Source organism: Scyliorhinus torazame, chromosome 12 (genome assembly GCF_047496885.1).
Source record: "Scyliorhinus torazame isolate Kashiwa2021f chromosome 12, sScyTor2.1, whole genome shotgun sequence".
NCBI lineage: Eukaryota > Metazoa > Chordata > Chondrichthyes > Carcharhiniformes > Scyliorhinidae > Scyliorhinus > Scyliorhinus torazame.
The window spans coordinates 74,069,766-74,089,051 of record NC_092718.1 but is presented as its reverse complement, the minus strand read 5'-3'; the positions used below and the strand labels follow the sequence as shown (position 1 = coordinate 74,089,051).

General features: G+C 52.8%; 1 protein-coding gene across 3 annotated transcripts in view; it reads left to right on the top strand.

Moving 5' to 3' along the window:
• The window catches only part of LOC140386484 (neural cell adhesion molecule 1-like), a 91,006-nt gene that overhangs the window by 57,706 nt on the left and 14,014 nt on the right, over window positions 1-19,286 (top strand). For 2 of the 3 annotated variants that reach the window (XM_072468873.1, XM_072468871.1), the window contains exons 7-12: window positions 2,506-2,602; window positions 3,993-4,154; window positions 5,299-5,418; window positions 14,643-14,767; window positions 17,320-17,497; window positions 18,158-18,371. In XM_072468873.1, coding sequence (XP_072324974.1) covers window positions 2,506-2,602; window positions 3,993-4,154; window positions 5,299-5,418; window positions 14,643-14,767; window positions 17,320-17,497; window positions 18,158-18,371 — 896 coding nt within the window. The remainder of the gene's footprint in view (window positions 1-2,505; window positions 2,603-3,992; window positions 4,155-5,298; window positions 5,419-14,642; window positions 14,768-17,319; window positions 17,498-18,157; window positions 18,372-19,286) is intronic. The other variant, XM_072468872.1, reaches the window with a different exon arrangement.

Sequence of the window (19,286 nt, the reverse complement as noted above, 5' to 3'; positions counted from 1 at the left end):
GTAAGGACGGCAGATTTCCTCCTTAAAGGGACATTAGTTAACCAGATGGGTTCTAAACAACAATCAATGATGATTTGATGGCGATCGTTAATTCATAAAATCTGGAATTCAAAGTTGAGTTTAAATCTCACCATCTGATTTGGTGAAGATTCGAACCCTAGGTTCCCAGAGCATTACCCCCCAGGGGCCTTTGGGTTGCTATTCCAGCGATAATACCACTGCACCCCTCTGCCACAAATGTAGCCGCGGTACCTGTGTCCAACACACCGGGTGGGGGGGCGCTTCTGAGCAGGTTTTGGATTTGCACAGGCAGCACTTCACCTCCCGAGATAATAAACACTTGACCAATAAAAAGGCCTTGGATGACACTTCATTTGCTAAATTAAAACAAAAAGGGTAGGCTAGGTGATGATCCCGCCCTGTCGCCTCTGTGTCGGGGATTATCTACCCTGGATCAAAATGCACTAAGGCTCAGCAGCAGACTAAAGCCAAATGGGCAAGGGAGTCAATAGAGTATCATGTGATCCCGGCCCAGGAATACAAATGATATTTATCATCAATTGCCCCGTGGGAAGGTAGTGGTGAGCCACCTACTTGAACTGCTGCAGTCCGCATGGTGTAGGTACACCTACTGTGCTCTTGGGGAGAGAATTCCAGGATTTTGAACCAGCGACAGAGAAGTAACGGCCGATAGATGATAGATTTTCAAGTCAGAAGTGGGGAGAATGTGGAAATGTGGAACTCGCTCCCACGGGGAGTGGGGAGAATGTGGGGCTCGCTCCCACAGGGAGTGGGGAGAAATTGGGACTCGTTTCCACAGAGATTGGGGAGAATGTGGGACTCGCTTCCACAGAGAGTGGGGAGAATGTGGGACTCGCTCCCACGTGGAGTGGGGAGAAATTGGGACTCGCTCCCACGGGGACTGGGGGAATGTGGGACTCGCTTCCACAGAGAGTGGGGAGAATGTGGGACTCGCTCCCACAGGGAGTGGGGAGAATGTGGGACTCACTCCCACAGGGAGTGGGGACAATGTGGGACTCGCTCCCACAGGGAGTGGGGACAATGTGGGACTCGCTCCCACAGGGTGTGGGGAGAATGTGGGACTCGCTCCCACAGTGAGTGGGGAGAAATTCAGTCTCGCTTCCACAGGGAGTGGGGAGAAAATGGGACACACTCCCAGAGAGAGTGGGGAGAATGTGGGACTAGCTCTGAGGGAGTGGGGAGAATGTGAAACTCGATTCCAGAGAGAGTGGGGAGAATGTGGGACTCGGTTCCAGAGAGAGTGGGGAGAATGTGAAACTCGATTCCACAGGGAGTGGGGAGAATGTGGCACTCGATCCCACAGGGAGTGGGGAGAATGTGGCACTCGATCCCACAGGGAGTGGGGAGAATGTGGGACTCGGTTCCAGAGAGAGTGGGGAGAATGTGGGACTCGGTTCCAGAGAGAGTGGGGAGAATGTGGGACTCGGTTCCAGAGGGAGCGAGGAGGGAGTGGGGAGAATGTTGGACTCGCTCCCACAGGGAGTGGGGAAAATGTGGAACTCGATTCCAGAGAGAGTCGGGAGAATGTGGCACTCGATCCCACAGGGAATGAGGAGAATGTGGGACTCGCTCCCACAGGGAGTGAGGAGAATGTGGGACTCGATCCCACAGGGAGTGGGGAGAATGTGGGACTTGCTCCCACAGGGAATGGGGAGAATGTGGGACTCGCTCCCACAGGGAGTGAGGAGAATGTGGGACTCGATCCCACAGGGAGTGGGGAGAATGTGGGACTCGCTCCCACAGGGAGTGAGGAGAATGTGGGACTCGATCCCACAGGGAGTGGGGAGAATGTGGGACTCGCTCTCACAGGGAGTGAGGAGAATGTGGGACTCGATCCCACAGGGAGTGGGGAGAATGTGGGACTCGCTCCCACAGGGAGTGAGGAGAATGTGGGACTCGATCCCACAGGGAGTGGGGAGAATGTGGGACTCGCTCCCACAGGGAGTGAGGAGAATGTGGGACTCGATCCCACAGGGAGTGGGGAGAATGTGGGACTCGCTTCCATTTGGATTGGGGAGAATATGAAACTCGCTCCAGTGGGGAGTGGTTGAGATGAGCAGTGTTGAATGAAATGGAAATCGCTTATTTTCAAGTAGGCTTCAATGAGTTACTGTGAAAAGCCCTCAAAAGCCAGCTATTTAGCCCACTGTGCTAATCCAGCCCCTATATTGTTGATGTATTTCAGGGAAAGCTGGAGAAACACATGAGGGACAGAGGAATAGAAGGATATGGTGATGGCGGGGGGGTTGAAGTGTGGTAGGCAGAGGCTCGAGTGGGGAGGAACAACAGCACGGGGCAGATGGGCGGAATATCCTGGTTCTGTGAATCGATTTTCCACACTCTCCACTCACAGTCCGTACAGTTTCTGTCTCAGGAACAGGATCTCACCATCATTCTGAAGACTTGACGATACTCCAATAATGAGACTCTCAGACTGATCCCTGTCTGCTCTCAATCCAATAGGTGACCGTGGACAGCGAGGCTGATCTGGGAGAGTACATCTGCAATGCCAGCAACAGGCTGCGTGAAGTCAGCAGATCGATCTGGGTTAAAGAGGGAGGTAAGGTCAGAGTTCAGACACAGCAACATCTTACGAGACTGTCAAAGCTGGACTTACATTTCATTAGCGCCTGTCACAACCTGTGGAAGTCCCAAATCTGACAGTGCAGCACTCCCTCAGTACAGACCCTCCAACAGTGCAGCACTCCCTCAGTACTGACCCTCTGACAGTGCAGCACTCCCTCAGTACTGACTCTCTGACACTGCAACATTCCCTCAGTACTGACTCTCTGACAGTGCAGCACTTCCTCAGTACTGACTCTCTGACAGTACAGCACTCCCTCAGTACTGACTCTCTGACAGTGGAGCACTCCATCAGTACTGACCCTCTGACAGTGCAGCACTTCCTCAGTACTGACTCTCTGACAGTGCAGCACTCCTTCAGTACTGACCCTCCAACAGTGCAGCACTCCCTCAGTACTGACTCTCTGACAGTGCAGCACTTCCTCAGTACTGACTCTCTGACAGTGCAGCACTCCCTCAGTACTGACCCTCTGACAGTGCAGCACTCTCTCAGTACTGACCCTCCAACAGTGCAGCACTCGCTCAGTACTGACCCTCTGACAGTGCAGCACTCCCTCAGTACTGACCCTCTGACAGTGCAGCACTCCCTCAGTACTGACCCTCTGACAGTGCAGCACTCCCTCAGTACTGACCCTACAACAGTACAGCACTCCTTCAGCACTGATTCTCTGACTGTGCAGCACTCTCTCAGTAGTGGCTCTCCCGATACTGCAGCACTCTCTCAGTCCTTGCCGTCCAGCAATGCAGCATTCCCTCAGCACTGACCCTCCAATAATGCAGTGCTCCCTCAGGACTGACCGTCCAACTGTGCAGCACCCCCTCAGTAGTGACTCTGTGACAGTGCAGCACTCCTTCAGTACTGACCCTCTGACAGTGCAGCACTCCCTCAGTACTGACCCTCGGACAGTGCAGCACTCCCTCAGTACTGACCCTCTCACAGTGCAGCACTCCCTCAGTACTGACCCTCCAATAATGCAACACTCCCTCAGTAGTGATCCTCCGACAGTGCAGTGCTCCCTCAGTACTGATCCTCCGACAGTGCAACACTCCCTCAGTAGTGATCCTCCAACAGTGCAGTGCTCCCTCAGTACTGACCATCAGTGGGCTCATGGGGCTGAAATCTCTGGATTGTGGGTTTTGAACCCGCCACCTTTAGTCTCACGGGCGAGGGGGAGGAAGAGGAAGAGAGAAAGAGACCAGAGAGAGATAAAGAGAGGGAGCAAGAGAGAGACAGAGAGTGTGAGAGAGACATAGCAAAAGAGGAGGGGCTTGTAAATCTACATTGAACCATGGTGGTGAGACAGCCTGTTGCTCGCGGCTTTCTGCTTGGTGTTGTCATAGCGATGACCGTGTATCTGTCTTTTCAGGATTTCCATCAGCTCCACAGAACCTGACAGTCGAACCACACTCCACAACTGTCCAAGTGTCGCTGGGCAAACCTGCCAGCGATGGAGGAATTCCAATACTGGGATACAAGCTGGAGTGGAAAAGTGATGGTGCGGAATGGTCAAGCAAGATGACAGAATCTGGTAACCAGGGGTGACAATCCCCCCTCTCATTCAGCTACTTTCGTAATGGGGTATCCTCTCACCTTGCCCCAGCCTTCGGAATTGGAGCTAATGTCGTTCTCCTTCAACCTTCCATTGCACGACCTGTGACGTCGAGGATCTTTCACCCCCCCCCCCCCCCCCCCCCACCCCACGCTCCACCCTCTCCCACAATTGTCTCCCTCAGCCTCCTAGTCTCTCCAGGCTCCACATTCAATCCAATTGGAAACCGAGCCAAGTTCTCCTCATCCAAATGCAGTGGCCCCTGACCACCCATCCCCATCTTTTTGACAGTGATTCACTCGAATGGGGAATGGGGAGAATGTGGAACGTCTTCCCACAGGGAGTGGGGAGAATGTGGGACTCACTCCAGCGGGGAGTGGGGGTTTGAACAACCAGCAGGGAGATGAATTTTTAAAAGTTATTTCCGGAATGTGGCTGGGTTCAGCATTTATTGCCCATTCCAAATTGCTCCTTCAGAGGGCAGTGGTGAGCCACCTTCTTGAACCGCTGCAGTCCATGTGGTGTAGGTACACCCACCATGCTGTTAGGGAGGGAGTTCCAGGATTTCGATCCAGCCACAGTGAAGGAACGACCGATATATGTGATGCCATTGAACGTGTATTCCAGAGGTTAATGCTCCGGGGTCACGGGTCAAATCCCAGCACAGCACCTGGAGGAATTTAAATTCAGTTAATAAAATCTGGAATACAAAAAGGATTCTCTGCAACGGTGACCAAGGAACTGTTGCTGATTGTCATGAAAACACAGCTGGTTCACTCATGTCCTTTAGGGAGAGAAATCTGCTGTCCTTACCTGGTCTGGCCCACATATGACTCCAGACCCTGAGCAATGTGGTTGACTCAGAACAGACCCCCCCCCCCCCCTCTGAAATGACCCCAGTGAGACATCCCATTCACAGGTAATCAGGGATGGGCAATAAATGTTAGGCCCCAAAGAGGCCATTGTCCCATGTTCAGAATTTCTAAAAGCTGGCAGGAATCCTGGCCGAGATGTATGGACATCAAATCCCCGTCAACATAGGCGGGACTATTCACGGCAGTCAAACTGGGGACAATAATTCCCGTTTTCTGACGTTTCACCCTCTAACCCCTGTCTCTTCCAGAAACCTTCCAGATCGTCGAGCTGGAACCCTTCACGCTTTACCAATTCCGTGCCGCTGCTCGGAATGGGAAAGGTCTCGGAGAATACTCCAAGAACGTAACCGCAAAAACCCTTTCAATCCGTGAGTACACAGTGTCAGTCCAGCTGTAACAGGAATGCTCAATCGCCACTTGGGGCAGCGTGTATGTGAGTGTGGGTATGAGCCTGAGTGTGTGGGTGTTACCAGTCTGCCTGGTTCAGGGCCTTTCCAGTGTTCATAGCATCAGCAGCAGCTGGTCACCCAAACCTCCAACTGTTACTGGGATCGGGGGGGGAGGAGGGGAGGTGAGGAGAATTGTTATTCCCCACACAGCGAGTTGTTGTGATCTGGAAGGTGCTGCCTGAAAGGCCGGCGGAAGCAGATTCAATAGGAACTGTCAAAAGGGGGAGTTGGAGAAATTCTGGAAGGGGAAACTTTTATGGGAATATGGGGGAGGGGCGGAGGGGAAGAGCAGGGGGAGGAGGCGAGCCGAGACTATTAGTTGGATCTGTGAGAGGGCCGGCATAGACATGATGGACTGAATAGCCACACATGGGCTAGGTTATGCTCTGTCTGTTGAGCTGGGAAATCCTGGATGCAAGGGACTGGGGGATGGGGGAATGGGGGGAGGGGGGGAAATGGGGGATCGGTGTGGGGGGTTCCTGGGGGGGGGGGGTTGCAGGCTGCGGGTCTGCGCGTTATTTCCAGCAGCGCTTGCATCTCGATTTAACTGTTCCGTTAAAATTCTCTCCTCCATGGACCACCATCATCATCATCATCATCATCATCATCACCAACCTCCTACACAAACAATCAACCTTTCCATGATCATGTGACTTTTCATTGGGGGCCTCGACATCACCCGCACCGTCGCACAGGAGGTAAATCTTCATTTCAAACTTTCATCAATACTTATCTCACCGTCTCCTCATATGACCCCATTTGCCCACCTCGGGAACTCCCGAAGCCCATCGTGGCCACCGAGCGAAATAATAATTATACGGGAGTCAGGGGTGGGGGTGGGGAGGGGGCTTGAATCGGAAAGCTCCTTCTAAGAGCCAGCACAGGTATGGAGGGCTGAATGGCCTCCCCCGCCCCCCCGAGCTTTCTGAAGGTAAGGGGTGGTCCGATCATTTTAAGGTAGTCCGACTATGGCCGCAGTAATCCATAAACCTGCCAGCTGCCAGCTTTGCAGATTGCTGGATACCAGCAATAATTGGTGAGGCACACGGAAGGACAGAAATATCAAAGTCAATCAAAGATGTCTGATGGCATTTGGGGCGGGGGTGGGGTGATCTTGTCTTTAATTGAAAAAAACACTTCTGTATCTGCCTACGAATTGGAGGCGAGTCGGGATTTACAACAGAACCCATCTTAAATATGGGTCTGGATTCTCAGTTTCAGGGACTATGTCCCCACACCGTTGTGAAAACTGTGGCCTTTTACATCAGACGTTGAGCAATGTGGTTTACTCTTAGGGCTAGGGTGGCAGGGGACTAGCAGGGAGCCATTGTGAGGCTCCCAGCTCCAGCTGCAGATACGGCCTCCCCGCACTTCCGGGTCAGAGGCCACGCCTGCGCACGGCGGCGGCCTCCAGCGGCCGCGCTGTGCTCCATGGCGGACTCAGACCGCGGAGCTGGACCGTGCAAATAGTGCCCCCGATCGGCCGTGTGCCGATCCCGGACCGCCCGCTCAAAAATACCCCGGTCCCGTATGAGGCCGCCCCTGCCCTCGATCAGCCAGCCGGCGACCATGGCGGGCACGGACTGAATCCGCAGCCGCCACGCGAATATCCCGAACGGCAGGACGATGAGTGGTCCACGTCAATGGGACTTCGGCCGGTCGGGGGTGGAGAATAGCGGGGCGGGCCTCTGGCAATGATTGCAGGTAGGGGATACGCGGCGCGACGTACTCGGAAAGTACGCCGCATTTTGGGGGTAGGAGAATCGAGGAACCAGTGCCAGACCCGTTTCCATACGTGGAAGTGGATTCTCTGCCCCGTTGCCGGATGCAATTTCGGCGTCAGGGTGCAGAGAATCCAGCCCATGGTCTATTTAAACAGCGCACAATCAAACAGTCTACAGAGTCTGTTGAATCGGCACATGCTAGCAAGCAGTCTATGGAGTTTATTGAATAAGTAGACATTAGCACAACATTAACAGTATCTGTTTAAATACTGCTCAAAAACAGTCTACGGAGTCTATTTAATAGCACACAAAAGCAGATAGCCTACATAATCTATTTATACGGCACAGGATAGCAAATAATCTGCAGAGTCTATTTGAACAATGCATTACAGCAGTCTATAGCGTTTATTTAAATGATGCACAGACGCAAACAGTGTACAGTCTATTGGAACAGCGCACTGAGGGTGGCACAGTGGCGCAGTGGTTAGCACTGCTTCCTCACTGTGCTGAGAACCCGGGTTCGATCCTGGCCCCGGGTCACTGTCTGTGTGGGGTTTGCACATTCTCCCCATGTTTGCGTGGATCTCACCCCCACAATCTAAAGGTGTGCAGGCTAGGTGGATTGGCCATGCTAAATTGCCCCTTAATTAGAAAAAATGATTTGGATACTCTAAATTTATTTTAAAAATAAACAGTGCACCGCACCAAACTGTCCACAGAGTCTGGTTCAATATTGCACTGTAGCAAAAACAGTTTAAAGAGGCTACTTAAACAGCAATGCAGCACCATCAAACAGAGGCTATTTGAAAAGTGTGCAACAATAGACCATCTACAGAGTCTATATAAAGAACACATTGCACCAAACAATCTACAGAGTCCATTTAAATAAAACACTACACCAGCCTGCAGAGTCTATTTAAATAACGCACTGCATCAAACAATCTACAGAAGTCCATTTTAATAACTCACTGCACCAGTCTATGGAGTCGAATTAAATAGCACACTGCACCAGTCTGCAGAGTCTATTTAAATAACACAGTGCACCAAACAATCTGGAGAGAGTTCATTTAAATAACAAATTGTACCAAACAATCTAGAGAGTCTATTTGAATAACACATTGCACCAAACAATCTACAGAAATTATTTAAATAACACACTGCATCAGTCTACAGAGTCTACTTAAATAACAGATTGCACCAAACAATCTACAGAGTCGATTGAAATAACACATTGCTCCAAACAATCTACAAAGACTATTTAAATAACACACTGCAAAAAATATTCTAGAGTCTATTTAAATAACACACTGCACCAAACAATCTACAGAGTTTATTATTTTTTTTATAAAACATTTTTTTGAGGTATTTGTGATTTTGTAACAATAACAGAAGAAACAGTGCACATACAAAAATAAATATAGTGCAAAGGCCGTCTTCCTGCCTTTCTTACACACTAATCTAAGCTACCCCCTCCCCCCTCAGCCCTCTCTGCTGACGGTTAATTTTCTCTGAAGAAATCGACGAACTGCTGCCACCTCCGGACGAACCCTGACATTGACCCTCTCAGGGTGAACTTGATTTTCTTCAGACAGAGAAAGCTAGCCAAGTCAGTGAGCCAGGTCTCTGACTTCGGGGGCTTTGAGTCCCTCCAAGCTAATAGTATCCGCCTGCGGGCTACCAGGGAGGCAAAGGCCAGAACATCTGCTTTTTTTATCCTCCTGGACTCCTGGATCCTCCGACACTCTGAAAATTGCCACCTCTGGACTCGGTGCCACCCTTATTTTTAACACCATGGACATGACATCCGCAAACCCCTGCCTGAATCCTCTAAGCTTCGGGCATTCCCAGAACATGTGGACATGGTTTTCTGGTCCTCCCGCACACCTTGAACATCTGTCTTCTATCCCAAAGAATCTGCTCATCCGGGCCACTGTTATGTGTGCCCAGTGAACAACCTTAAATTGTATCAGGCTGAGCCTCGCGCATGATGTGGATGCGTTGACTCTACTCAACGCGTCCGCCCAGAGACCATCCTCTCTCTCTCCTCCTAACTCTTCTTCCCACTTGTGTTTCAGCTCCTCGGTCTGCGTTTCCTCTGACCCCATGAGTTCTTTATAGATGTCCGAAACCCTCCCTTCTCCCACCCACATTCTGGAAACTACCCTGTCCTGTATCCCCCTTGGCGATAGGAGCGGGAAGGTTGAGACCTGCCTGCGTAGGAAGTCCCACGCCTGCAGGTACCTAAACTCATTCCCTCCCGTCAATTCAGGTTTTTCCTCCAACTCCCTCAGGCTGGGAATCTCTCTATCTGTCTATCTGTCTATCTATCTATCTATCTATCTGTCTATCTATCTGTCTATCTATCGATCTATCTATCTATCCATCTATATATCTATGTTTCTATCTGTCTATGTATCTATCTATCTGTCTATCTCTCTATCTATCTATCGATATATCTATCTATCTTGTCTACAGAGACTGTTTAAACAGAGCACAAAAGCAAATTTGGCACATTACACCAGTACAGAGTCAATTTAAATATTGCACTGCAGCAAACAGTCCACAAAGTCCACATGAACAGATTTGGGCTGCTGCAGACGATACAAGGTAGGGTACAGAAGGTTGAAGGGGCTGAGAATCAAAACCTGCGATCGGCTCGCAATCCTATCAGCTTCTGAGGGAGCCCCCACCATCAGGTCCAGCCAACCCCACCTCACTGCGCCATCCTCTTGCAACATGTCTTTAATCATGTGACCCACACGAGCTGTGTGGTGAACGTGTTGTATTAACCATTCACCATGTATCTCACTGTATCATGCTGTTGCCCATGTGGACTCCACCTATGGACCATTGTACGATATTACATGGAATGTATCATGTAGGTGCCCTTGTGGGCTCCGCCCCTGGCTCCGCCCCTTAAGGGGAGGTATAAAGAGCAGCAACCCTGTAGACGGCTCCCACTAGCAGAGCAGTCGCAGGCAGGCATTGTTCTAGTCGATTAAAGCCACAGTTTACATCTACTCTCTGTTTTGCGTGAATTGATGGTCGCATCAATTTAATCGACTACAACACCACAATGGAATCGGCCCTCAAACCTGACCGACTGGAACTCAACCCTCAGGCCACGGAGGCCAAAGGGATTTTTTTGCCCTGGCTCCACTGTTTCGAGGCCTACCTTGCCGCCTCCTCCCCGCCTTCCGCCTCCGACGATCAGAAGCTGAGCCTCCTCCACTCCCGGGTGAGCCATCGAATCTCTGAACAACTCGAGGAAGCCTCCACTTACGCAAACGCCCTTGCGATGCTGAAGCGCCTCTACGTAAGGCCAGTGAATGAGGTGTACGCGCGGCATCTCCTCACCACTCGCCACCAACGTCCCATGGAATCGCCGAAGGAGTACCTACCGCGACCTCAAAGTCCTCGCACGAAGTTGCAACTGCCAGGCTGTTACGGCCTCTCAACATATGGACCTCGCCATCCGGGATGCCTACGTGGCTGGAGTCAGATCCAACTATGTGAGACAGCGCCTACTAGAGAAAGGTGCCCTCGATCTGGAAGAGACGGTAAAGCTAACCTCCTCCCTAGAAGTAGCATTCCAAAGCCTCAACGCGTTCCCGTCTGATCACGCGACCCCCTCGTGGACCCCTGACCAAAGAATGCCCCAGGCCTGTGCTGCGCGGCTGCCCACCCACCATGGGGGGCTACCCTGCTATTTCTGCGGCCAGCATCAGCACCCCCGGCAGCGCTGCCCGGCCCGGAACGCGAACTGCAGCAACTGCGGCAAAAAGGGACACTTCGCTAAAGTTTGCCTGGCCAGGTCCAAATCCTCAAAATCACAGGCCCGACTCTCAGATTCACAGGCCCGCAGACCCCGCAGTGTGGCTGCGTGCCTGACGGCTCCGCCCCCCCGGATGCATCATCTGCCTCGTGTTGTCTGTGGGGGCAGCCATCTTCAAGCCCGCACAACGTGTGCGACTCACGGGGGCTGCCATCTTGGCCATCGTCTCCCACGCGGCCCACCACGTGCGACTCATGGGGGGCCGCTATCTTAGATGCCATCTACTTCGCTGCCCAACACGTGCGACCGACGGGGGCCGCCATCTTGGCTGCCATCTGCAACGCCGCCCGACACGTGCGACCGACGGGGGCAGCCATCTTGGGACCACCCCAGCACCTCCGACCACGCCGGCTACCCGCAACTCGGCGCGGTCACCCTCGACCAGTCGCAACCAAAACACCTCCGGCATTCGATGATGACCGTCTGGGTCAATGGACACGAAACGCCTTGCCTGTTGGACTCCGGGAGCACGGAGAGCTTCAGTCACCCAGACATGGTAAGGAGCTGCTCACTCCCAATCTTCCCTGTACGTCAAACCATCTCCCTCGCTTCTGGGTCGCACTCGGTGCAGATCCGGGGGTACACTGCCGCAACCCTTGCAATACAGGGTGCCGAGTACGCTGATTTTAAACTATATGTACTCCCCGACCTCTGCGCTCCTCTCCTGTTGGGACTGGACTTCCAGTGCAACCTCAGGAGCCTAACCCTGAAGTTCGGTGGGCCCCTACCCCCACTCACCGTATGTAGCCTCGCGACCCTGAAGGTCGACCCTCCCCCACTCTTCGCAAATCTCACCACCGACTGTCAGACAGTCGCCACCAGGAGCAGGCGGTACAGCATCCAGGACAGGACTTTTATCAGGTCCGAGGTCCAGCGACTCTTGCGGGAAGGGATCATCGAGGCCAGCAATAGCCCCTGGAGAGCCCAGGTGGTGGTCGTCAGGACCGGGAAAAAGAACCGGATGGTTGTAGACTACAGCCAGACCATAAACCGGTACACGCACCTCGATGCGTAACCCCTTCCCCGGATTGCAGACATAGTAAATCAGATCGCACACTATCGGGTGTTCTCCACAGTGGATCTGAAGTCTGCATACCACCAGCTCCCAATCCGCCCGGATTTCTGCCACTACACGGCCTTTGAGGCAGATGGCCGTCTCTTCCACTTCCTCCGGGTACCCTTCGGCATCACAAATGGGGTCTCGGTCTTCCAAAGAACAATGGGCCGAATGGTGGACCAGTACGGGCTGCGGGCCACATTTCCGTACTTGGAGAACGTCATGCGGGCCACGACCAGCAGGACCACGACGCCAACCTCCAGAGATTTCTCCAAACCGCCCAAACCCTCAACCTCACTTATAACAAGGAGAAATGCATTTTCCGCACAACCAGACTAGCCATCCTCGGCTACATCGTGGAAAACGGAGTTCTAGGACCCGAGCCCGACCGTATGCGCCCCCTCCTGCAACTCCCCCTTCCCCACTGCCCCAAGGCCCTGAAAAGGTGCCTCGGGTTCTTTTCCTATTACTCCCAGGGGTCCCCAACTATGCGGACAAAACCCTCCCACAAGACCACCATCTTCCCACTGGCGGCTGAGCCCCGCCAGGCCTTCAGCCACATCAAAGCAGATATTGCCAAAGACACGATGCGCGCGGTGGATGAGTCCGTCCCCTTCCAGGTAGAGAGCGACGCGTCAGAAGCCGCCCTCGCCGCCACCCTTAACCAGGCAGGCCAGTAGCATTTTTTTCCCGTAACCTCAACGCTTCCGAAATTCGACACTCCTCGGTCGAAAAAGCCCAAGCCATCGTGGAAGCTATACGGCACTGGAGGCACTACCTGGCTGGTAGGAGGTTTACCCTCATCACCGACCAACAATCGGTAACCTTCATGTTTGACAACACAGAGCGGGCAAGATCAAGAATGATAAGATTTTGAGGTGGAAGATAGCACTCTCCACCTATAATTCCGATATAGTGTATCGTTCTGGGAAGCCCAACGAGCCCCCAGATGCCCTGTCCCGCGGCATGTGCACCAGCGCGCAAGATGACCGACTCCGGGCTATCCACGATGACCTCTGCCACCCGGGGGTCACCCGGCTTCTCCACTACATCAAGGCCCGCAACCTGCCCTACTCCACCGAGGAGGTCAGGGCCAAGACCAGGGACTGCCAAATCTGCGTGGAGTGCAAGCCTCACTTCTATCGACCGGATAAGACCCACCTGGTGAAGGCATCCCGGCCCTTTGAACGCCTCAGTATCGACTTCAAATGGTCCCTCCCCTCTACCAACCGCAACACGTATTTCCTCAACGTCGTTGACGAGTTCTCCCGCTTCCCGTTTGCCATTCCCTGCCCCGACATGACCGCGGCCATCGTCATTAAAGCCCTGCATAGTGTCTTCACCCTGTTCGGTTTCCCCACGTACGTCCACAGTGACCGGGGCTTGTCGTTCATGAGTGACGAACTGCGTCAGTACCTGCTCAGTAAGGGCATCGCCTTGAGCAGGACTATCAGTTATAACCCCTGGGGAAATGGGCAGATGGAGAGGGAGAATGCGACGGTCTAGAAGGCTGTCTTCCTGGCCCTGTGGTCTAGGAATCTCCCAGTTTCTCACTGGCAGGAGGTCCTCCCTGACGCACTCCACTCTATGAGGTCACTACTTTGCACGGCCACAAACGAGACCCCTCATGACCGCCTGTTTGTTTTCCTCAGGAAATCCACCTCCGGGTCTCGCTTCCATCCTGGCTGAAGACACCGGGGCCCGTCCTGCTCCGCAAACACGTCAGGAGCCATAAGTCCGACCCCCTGGTCGAGAGGGTCCAGCTCCTTCACACCAACCCCCAGTACGCATACATAGAACACCCCGACGGCCGACAGGATACGGTTTCCCTCCGGGACCTGGCACCCGCAGGTTCCACTACCACCGCTACCCCAACTTACCCCACCCAACCTCCGCTGACCAGCGCCCCCGCCCCTACATGGCACCCCCTCCTGCCCCCCCTCCCCCCTTCACCGAACCACAGGAATGAAGCCCCAGAAGACACGCTCCCGGAGCCCATGTCTGTGCCCGCACCGGCGACTTCACTACCCATGCCCGCACGGATGAGTTCGACACCCGGGCCAGCTGCGATACCAGAGCCCCGGCGATCACAGCGCACGATCAGGGCGCCGGACAGGCTGAACCTGCGAACCCTTCACCCCCGCCGGACTTCAATTTTTTAACAGGGGGTGAATGTGGTGAACGTGTTGTATTAACCATTCACCATGTATTTCACTGTATCACACTGTTGCCCATGTGGGCTCCACCTATGGACCATTGTATGATATTACATGGAATGTATCATGTTGGTGCCCTTGTGGGCTCTGCCCCTGGCTCCGCCCCTTGAGGGGTGGTATAAAGAGCAGCAGCCCTGTAGACGGCTCCCACTAGCAGAGCAGTCGCAGGCAGGCACTGTTCTAGTCGATTAAAGCCACTGTTCACTTCAACTCTCTGTTTCGCATGAATTGATGGTCGCATCAGGCTGGGAGCGGAGTGTACGGTTAGAAGATGGAGGGAAAGTTGGCTAATAATCTCACTTCTCTTTCAGGGGAGCCCGACAGACCAAAATTGACAACCAGTACTGAAGGTGATGGTAACGCATACCGAATCTATTTCGAGGATACCGAAAGTGGTGGGAGCACCGTCCTGAGGCACAACATTAAATACAAGGCGGTGAGTGTCCTGGGTGTACACGGGGCGGGCGAGGAAGGACAACTATTTTGCACCAGGAGTTGTCTGCAAGGCGATGATTGTGTGTGTTCCAATCCTTACCCTCGCCAGTTATTCGGAGGCATTATGAACTACCGGGCTCTTATTTCATCATTGCTCCATTGCCAAGACAGCCCATTTCAGTCACCACAACATTACCTGACCTCAGCCGTGTGTCAGCTTATCCACTGTCGAAGCCCTCGTCAATGCCTTGGTTAATTCCGGACTCCAGCGTCCCAATGCACTCCGAGTTGCTTGACCATATTTCACCCTCCGAGAATGTCAGATAATCCATGACTCTGCTCCTCCCCGTATCCTAATTGATACTAAGATCTCTCACTATCGCTGTAGCTTTTCCAGTCCCTATGACCTTCACTACCTCTGTAACCTCCTCCACCCCCTACAACTGTCCGATCTCTGTGACCTCTTCTGGCCCCTAAAAATCTTCCTATCTCAGTCACTTCCTTGAGCCCCTAGAACCCTCCCCATCCCAGTAAATTCCTTCAGCCCCTATAACCCTCCAGATCCCTATAACCCTCCTACCTCTGTAACCTCCTCCAGCCCCTAAAGCCCTCCAAATCTCTGTAACCTTTTCCAGCCCGTACAATCATCCATATTTCTGTAACCTCCTCCAGCCTCTACAATCCTCCCGATCCCTGTAACCTCCTCCACCCCCTAATTCTGCCCCTATATCTGCAACCTCCTCCAGCCCCGACAACATTCCCTATCTCTGTGATCTCCTCCAGTCCTTTTGATCCCCTCTATCTCTGTAACGTCCTCCAGACCCTAGAACCCTACCTCTATCTGTAAACTCTTCCAGCCCCTGCAGCACTCCCTATCTCTGACACCTCCTCCAGCCCTACAATCTTCCTGATCTCTGGAACCTCCTCCAGCCCCTACAATCGTTCCTATCTCTGTCACCTCCTCCAACCGCTACGACCCTTCCGATCTCTGTCACCTCTTCTGGCCCCTAAAAACCTCCCTATCTCAGTCACCTCCTTCAGCCCCTATAAACCTCTCGATCTCTGTAACCTCCTCCAGATTCCTATAACCCTCCTACCTCTGTACCCTCCTCCACCCCTGCAACCCTCCCTATATCTGCAACCTCCTGCAGCCCCAACAACACTCCTGATCTCTGTAACATCTTCCAGTCCTGAGAACCCTCCCTCCATCTGTGAACTATTCCAGCCCCTACAACCCTCCCTATCTCTAGCACCTCCTCGAGCCCCTATAACCTTCCTGATCTCTGGAACCTTCTCCAGCCCCGACAATTGTCCCTATCTCTGTCTCTTCCTCCAGCCCTTATAACCTTCCCCATCAGAGTCACCTCCTCCAGCCTGTACATCCCTCCCGACTTCTGTAACATCCTACAGTCCTCAACAATCCTCCCTACCTCTGTAACCTCCTCCAGAACCTACAACCCTCCGTGATCTCTGTAACCTCCTCCAGTGCCTACAACACTTCCTATGTCTATAATCTCCTCCAGCCCCAATAACCCTGCTGCTCTCTGTAACCTCATCCAGCACCTGCTAGTTTCCCTATATCTGTAAATGTTTCCATCCCCTGCAACCCTCCTGATCTCTGGAACCTCCCCCAGTACTGCAACCCTCCGTATCTCTGTAACTACCTCCAGCACCTAAATACCTCCCGATCTCTGAAACCTCTTCCAGTCCTCTACAACCCTCCCTTTATCTGTTACCTCCTCCAGCCCCGGCAACACTCCCTATCACTGTAACCACCTCCAGCCCCTACAACCCTCCCTATCACTGTAACCACCTCCAGCTCCTATAACCCTCCCCATCTCTGAAATCTTTTCCAAACTGCTACAATCCTCACTATCTCTGTAACCTCCTCCAGCCCTTGCAACCTTCCCTGTCTCTCTAACTTCCTCCAGCCTCTACTACACTCCCTATCACTGTAACCTCCTCCAGCCCTTACAACACTCTCTATCACTCTAACCTCCTCCTTTGGTGGGGACAGTGTAGAGAGAGTTTTACTCTGTGTCTAACCCTGTCCTGTACCTATCCTGAGAGTGTTTGATGGGGACAGTGTATAGGGCGCTTTAGTCTGTATCTAATCCTGTGCTGTACCTGTCCTGGGAGTGTTTGATGGGGACAGTCTTGAGGGAGCTTTACTCTGTCTCTAACCCATGCTGTACCTGTCCTGGGAGTGTTTGATGGGGTCAGTGTAGAGGGAGCTTTCCTCTGTATCTAAACCTTGATGTATCTGTCCTGAGAGTGTATAATGGGGACAGTGTAATGGGTGCTTTCCTCTGTATCTAAACCCATGCTGTACCTGTCCTGGGAGTGTATGATGGGGACAGTGTAGAGGGAGCGTTACTCTGTATCTAACCCTGTGCTGTACCTGTCCTGGGAGTGTTTGATGGGGACAGTGTAGAGGGAGCGTTACTCTGTATCTAACCCTGTGCTGTACCTGTCCTGAGAGTGTTTGATGGGGACGGTGTAGAGGGAGCTTTACTCTGTATGTAACCCTGTGAATACTCCTGTTGACCTCAGGAACACGCTCCAGAGTGGATCAATGACACTGTGAATGGATCTCATTCCTACCTACTGAAGGATCTGGAATGGGCAACCCATTACCAGGTACAAGTGGCGGCAGAGAATAGGATTTCTGAATCCCTGGAAACATTTCTAAATTTCACAACCCCAGAACAACCACCTTCTCTACCCTCAGGTGAGTCCGCTACTCATTGGCAGCTCTCAATTCCAAAACTGAGATAGGTAGCTATTTGTTGGGAATGTGGGACCAAGGCAGGGAGACAATAATAATCATCTTTATTAGTGTCACAAGTAGGCTTACATTAACACTGCAATGAAGTTACTGTGAAAATCCTCTAGTCACCACACTCTAGCACCTGTTTGGGTACACTGAGGGAGAACTCAATGTCCAATTCACCTAACAGCACGGCTTTTGGTACTTGTGGGAGGAAACCGGAGCACCCGGATGAAACCCATGCTGACGCTGGGAGAACTCCGCACAGACTATGACCCAAGCCAGGAATCAAACCCGGGTCCCTGGCGCTGTGAAGCAGAAGTGCTAACCACTGTACCACCGTGGAGTTAAGTTTCATCTAATGCACAATGTACAATGTGCAGAGCAGTTTCATCTAATGTACAATGGGGTACCAGGCTCGAGGGGCTGAATGCCCTCCTCTTGTTCCTGTGTGACAGGCTGGAGAGGAACTGAATGGGTGTCCTCCTGTTTATATGCAACAGGCTCAAGGGGGCTTTCTCGTGCTCCTGTATAACAGGCTCGAGGGGGCTGATTGGCCTCCTTCAGTTTCACCCTTTCCCGTTCCTCGGATTGTATTAACAAGGTTTTTCTGATTTTCAGCTGGTTCGGCGACTGGAGAAAAGGCCAAGGTTGGGACGGGAGGAATTATTGGGATCATCCTGCTGATTTTCCTGGTGCTGTTGGTGGTTGTGGATGTAACCTGCTATTACACCAACCAGTGTGGGATCCTCATGTGCATCGCTGTCAATGTCCTGGGGAAACCCGTGGCAGCGGCCAAAAGATTGGAACAGGAAATGGGGGTCACCTCCAGCAGGTGAGCCACAACATTAACTGACAACTTACCTGGACCTCCCCAGTCAGCAGATTTAACTCACTCTCTGCCTGTGAGACAAAATGCCATGGATTTGATTCCCTCACAGCAGTGATTTAATCACCAAATCATGGTGAGAATACCCCATGCACTGACAGAGGGTCAGTACTGAGGGAGCGCTGCACTGTCAGAGGGTCAGTACTGAGGGAGTGCTGCACTGTCAGAGGGTCAGTACTGAGGGAGTGCTGCACTATCAGAGGATCAGTACTGAGGGAGTGCTGCACTGTCAGAGGGTCAGTACTGAGGGAGTGCTGCACTGTCAGAGGATCAGTACTGAGGGAGTGCTGCACTGTGAGAGGATCAGTACTGAGGGAGTGCTACATTGTCAGAGGATCAGTACTGAGGGAGTGCTGCACTGCCAGAGGGTCAGAACTGAGGGAGCGCTGCACTGTCAGAGAGTCAGTACTGAGGGAGTGCTGCACTGTCAGAGGGTCAGTACTGAGGGAGTGCTGCACTGTCAGAGGGTCAGTACTGAGGGAGCGCAGCACTGTCAGAGGGTCAGTACTGAGGGAGTGCTGCACTGTCAGAGGGTCAGTACTGAGGGAGTGCTGCACTGTCAGAGGGTCAGTACTGAGGGAGTGCTGCACTGTCAGAGGGTCAGTACTGAGGGAGCGCTGCACTGTCAGAGGGTCAGTACTGAGGGAGTGCTGCACTGTCAGAGGGTCAGTACTGAGGGAGTGCTGCACTGTCAGAGGGTCAGTCCTGAGGGAGTGCTGCACTGTCAGAGGGTCAGTCCTGAGGGAGTGCTGCACTGTCAGAGGGTCAGTACTGAGGGAGCGCTGCACTGTCAGAGGGTCAGTACTGAGGGAGTGCTGCACTGTCAGAGGGTCAGTACTGAGGGAGTGCTGCATTGTCAGA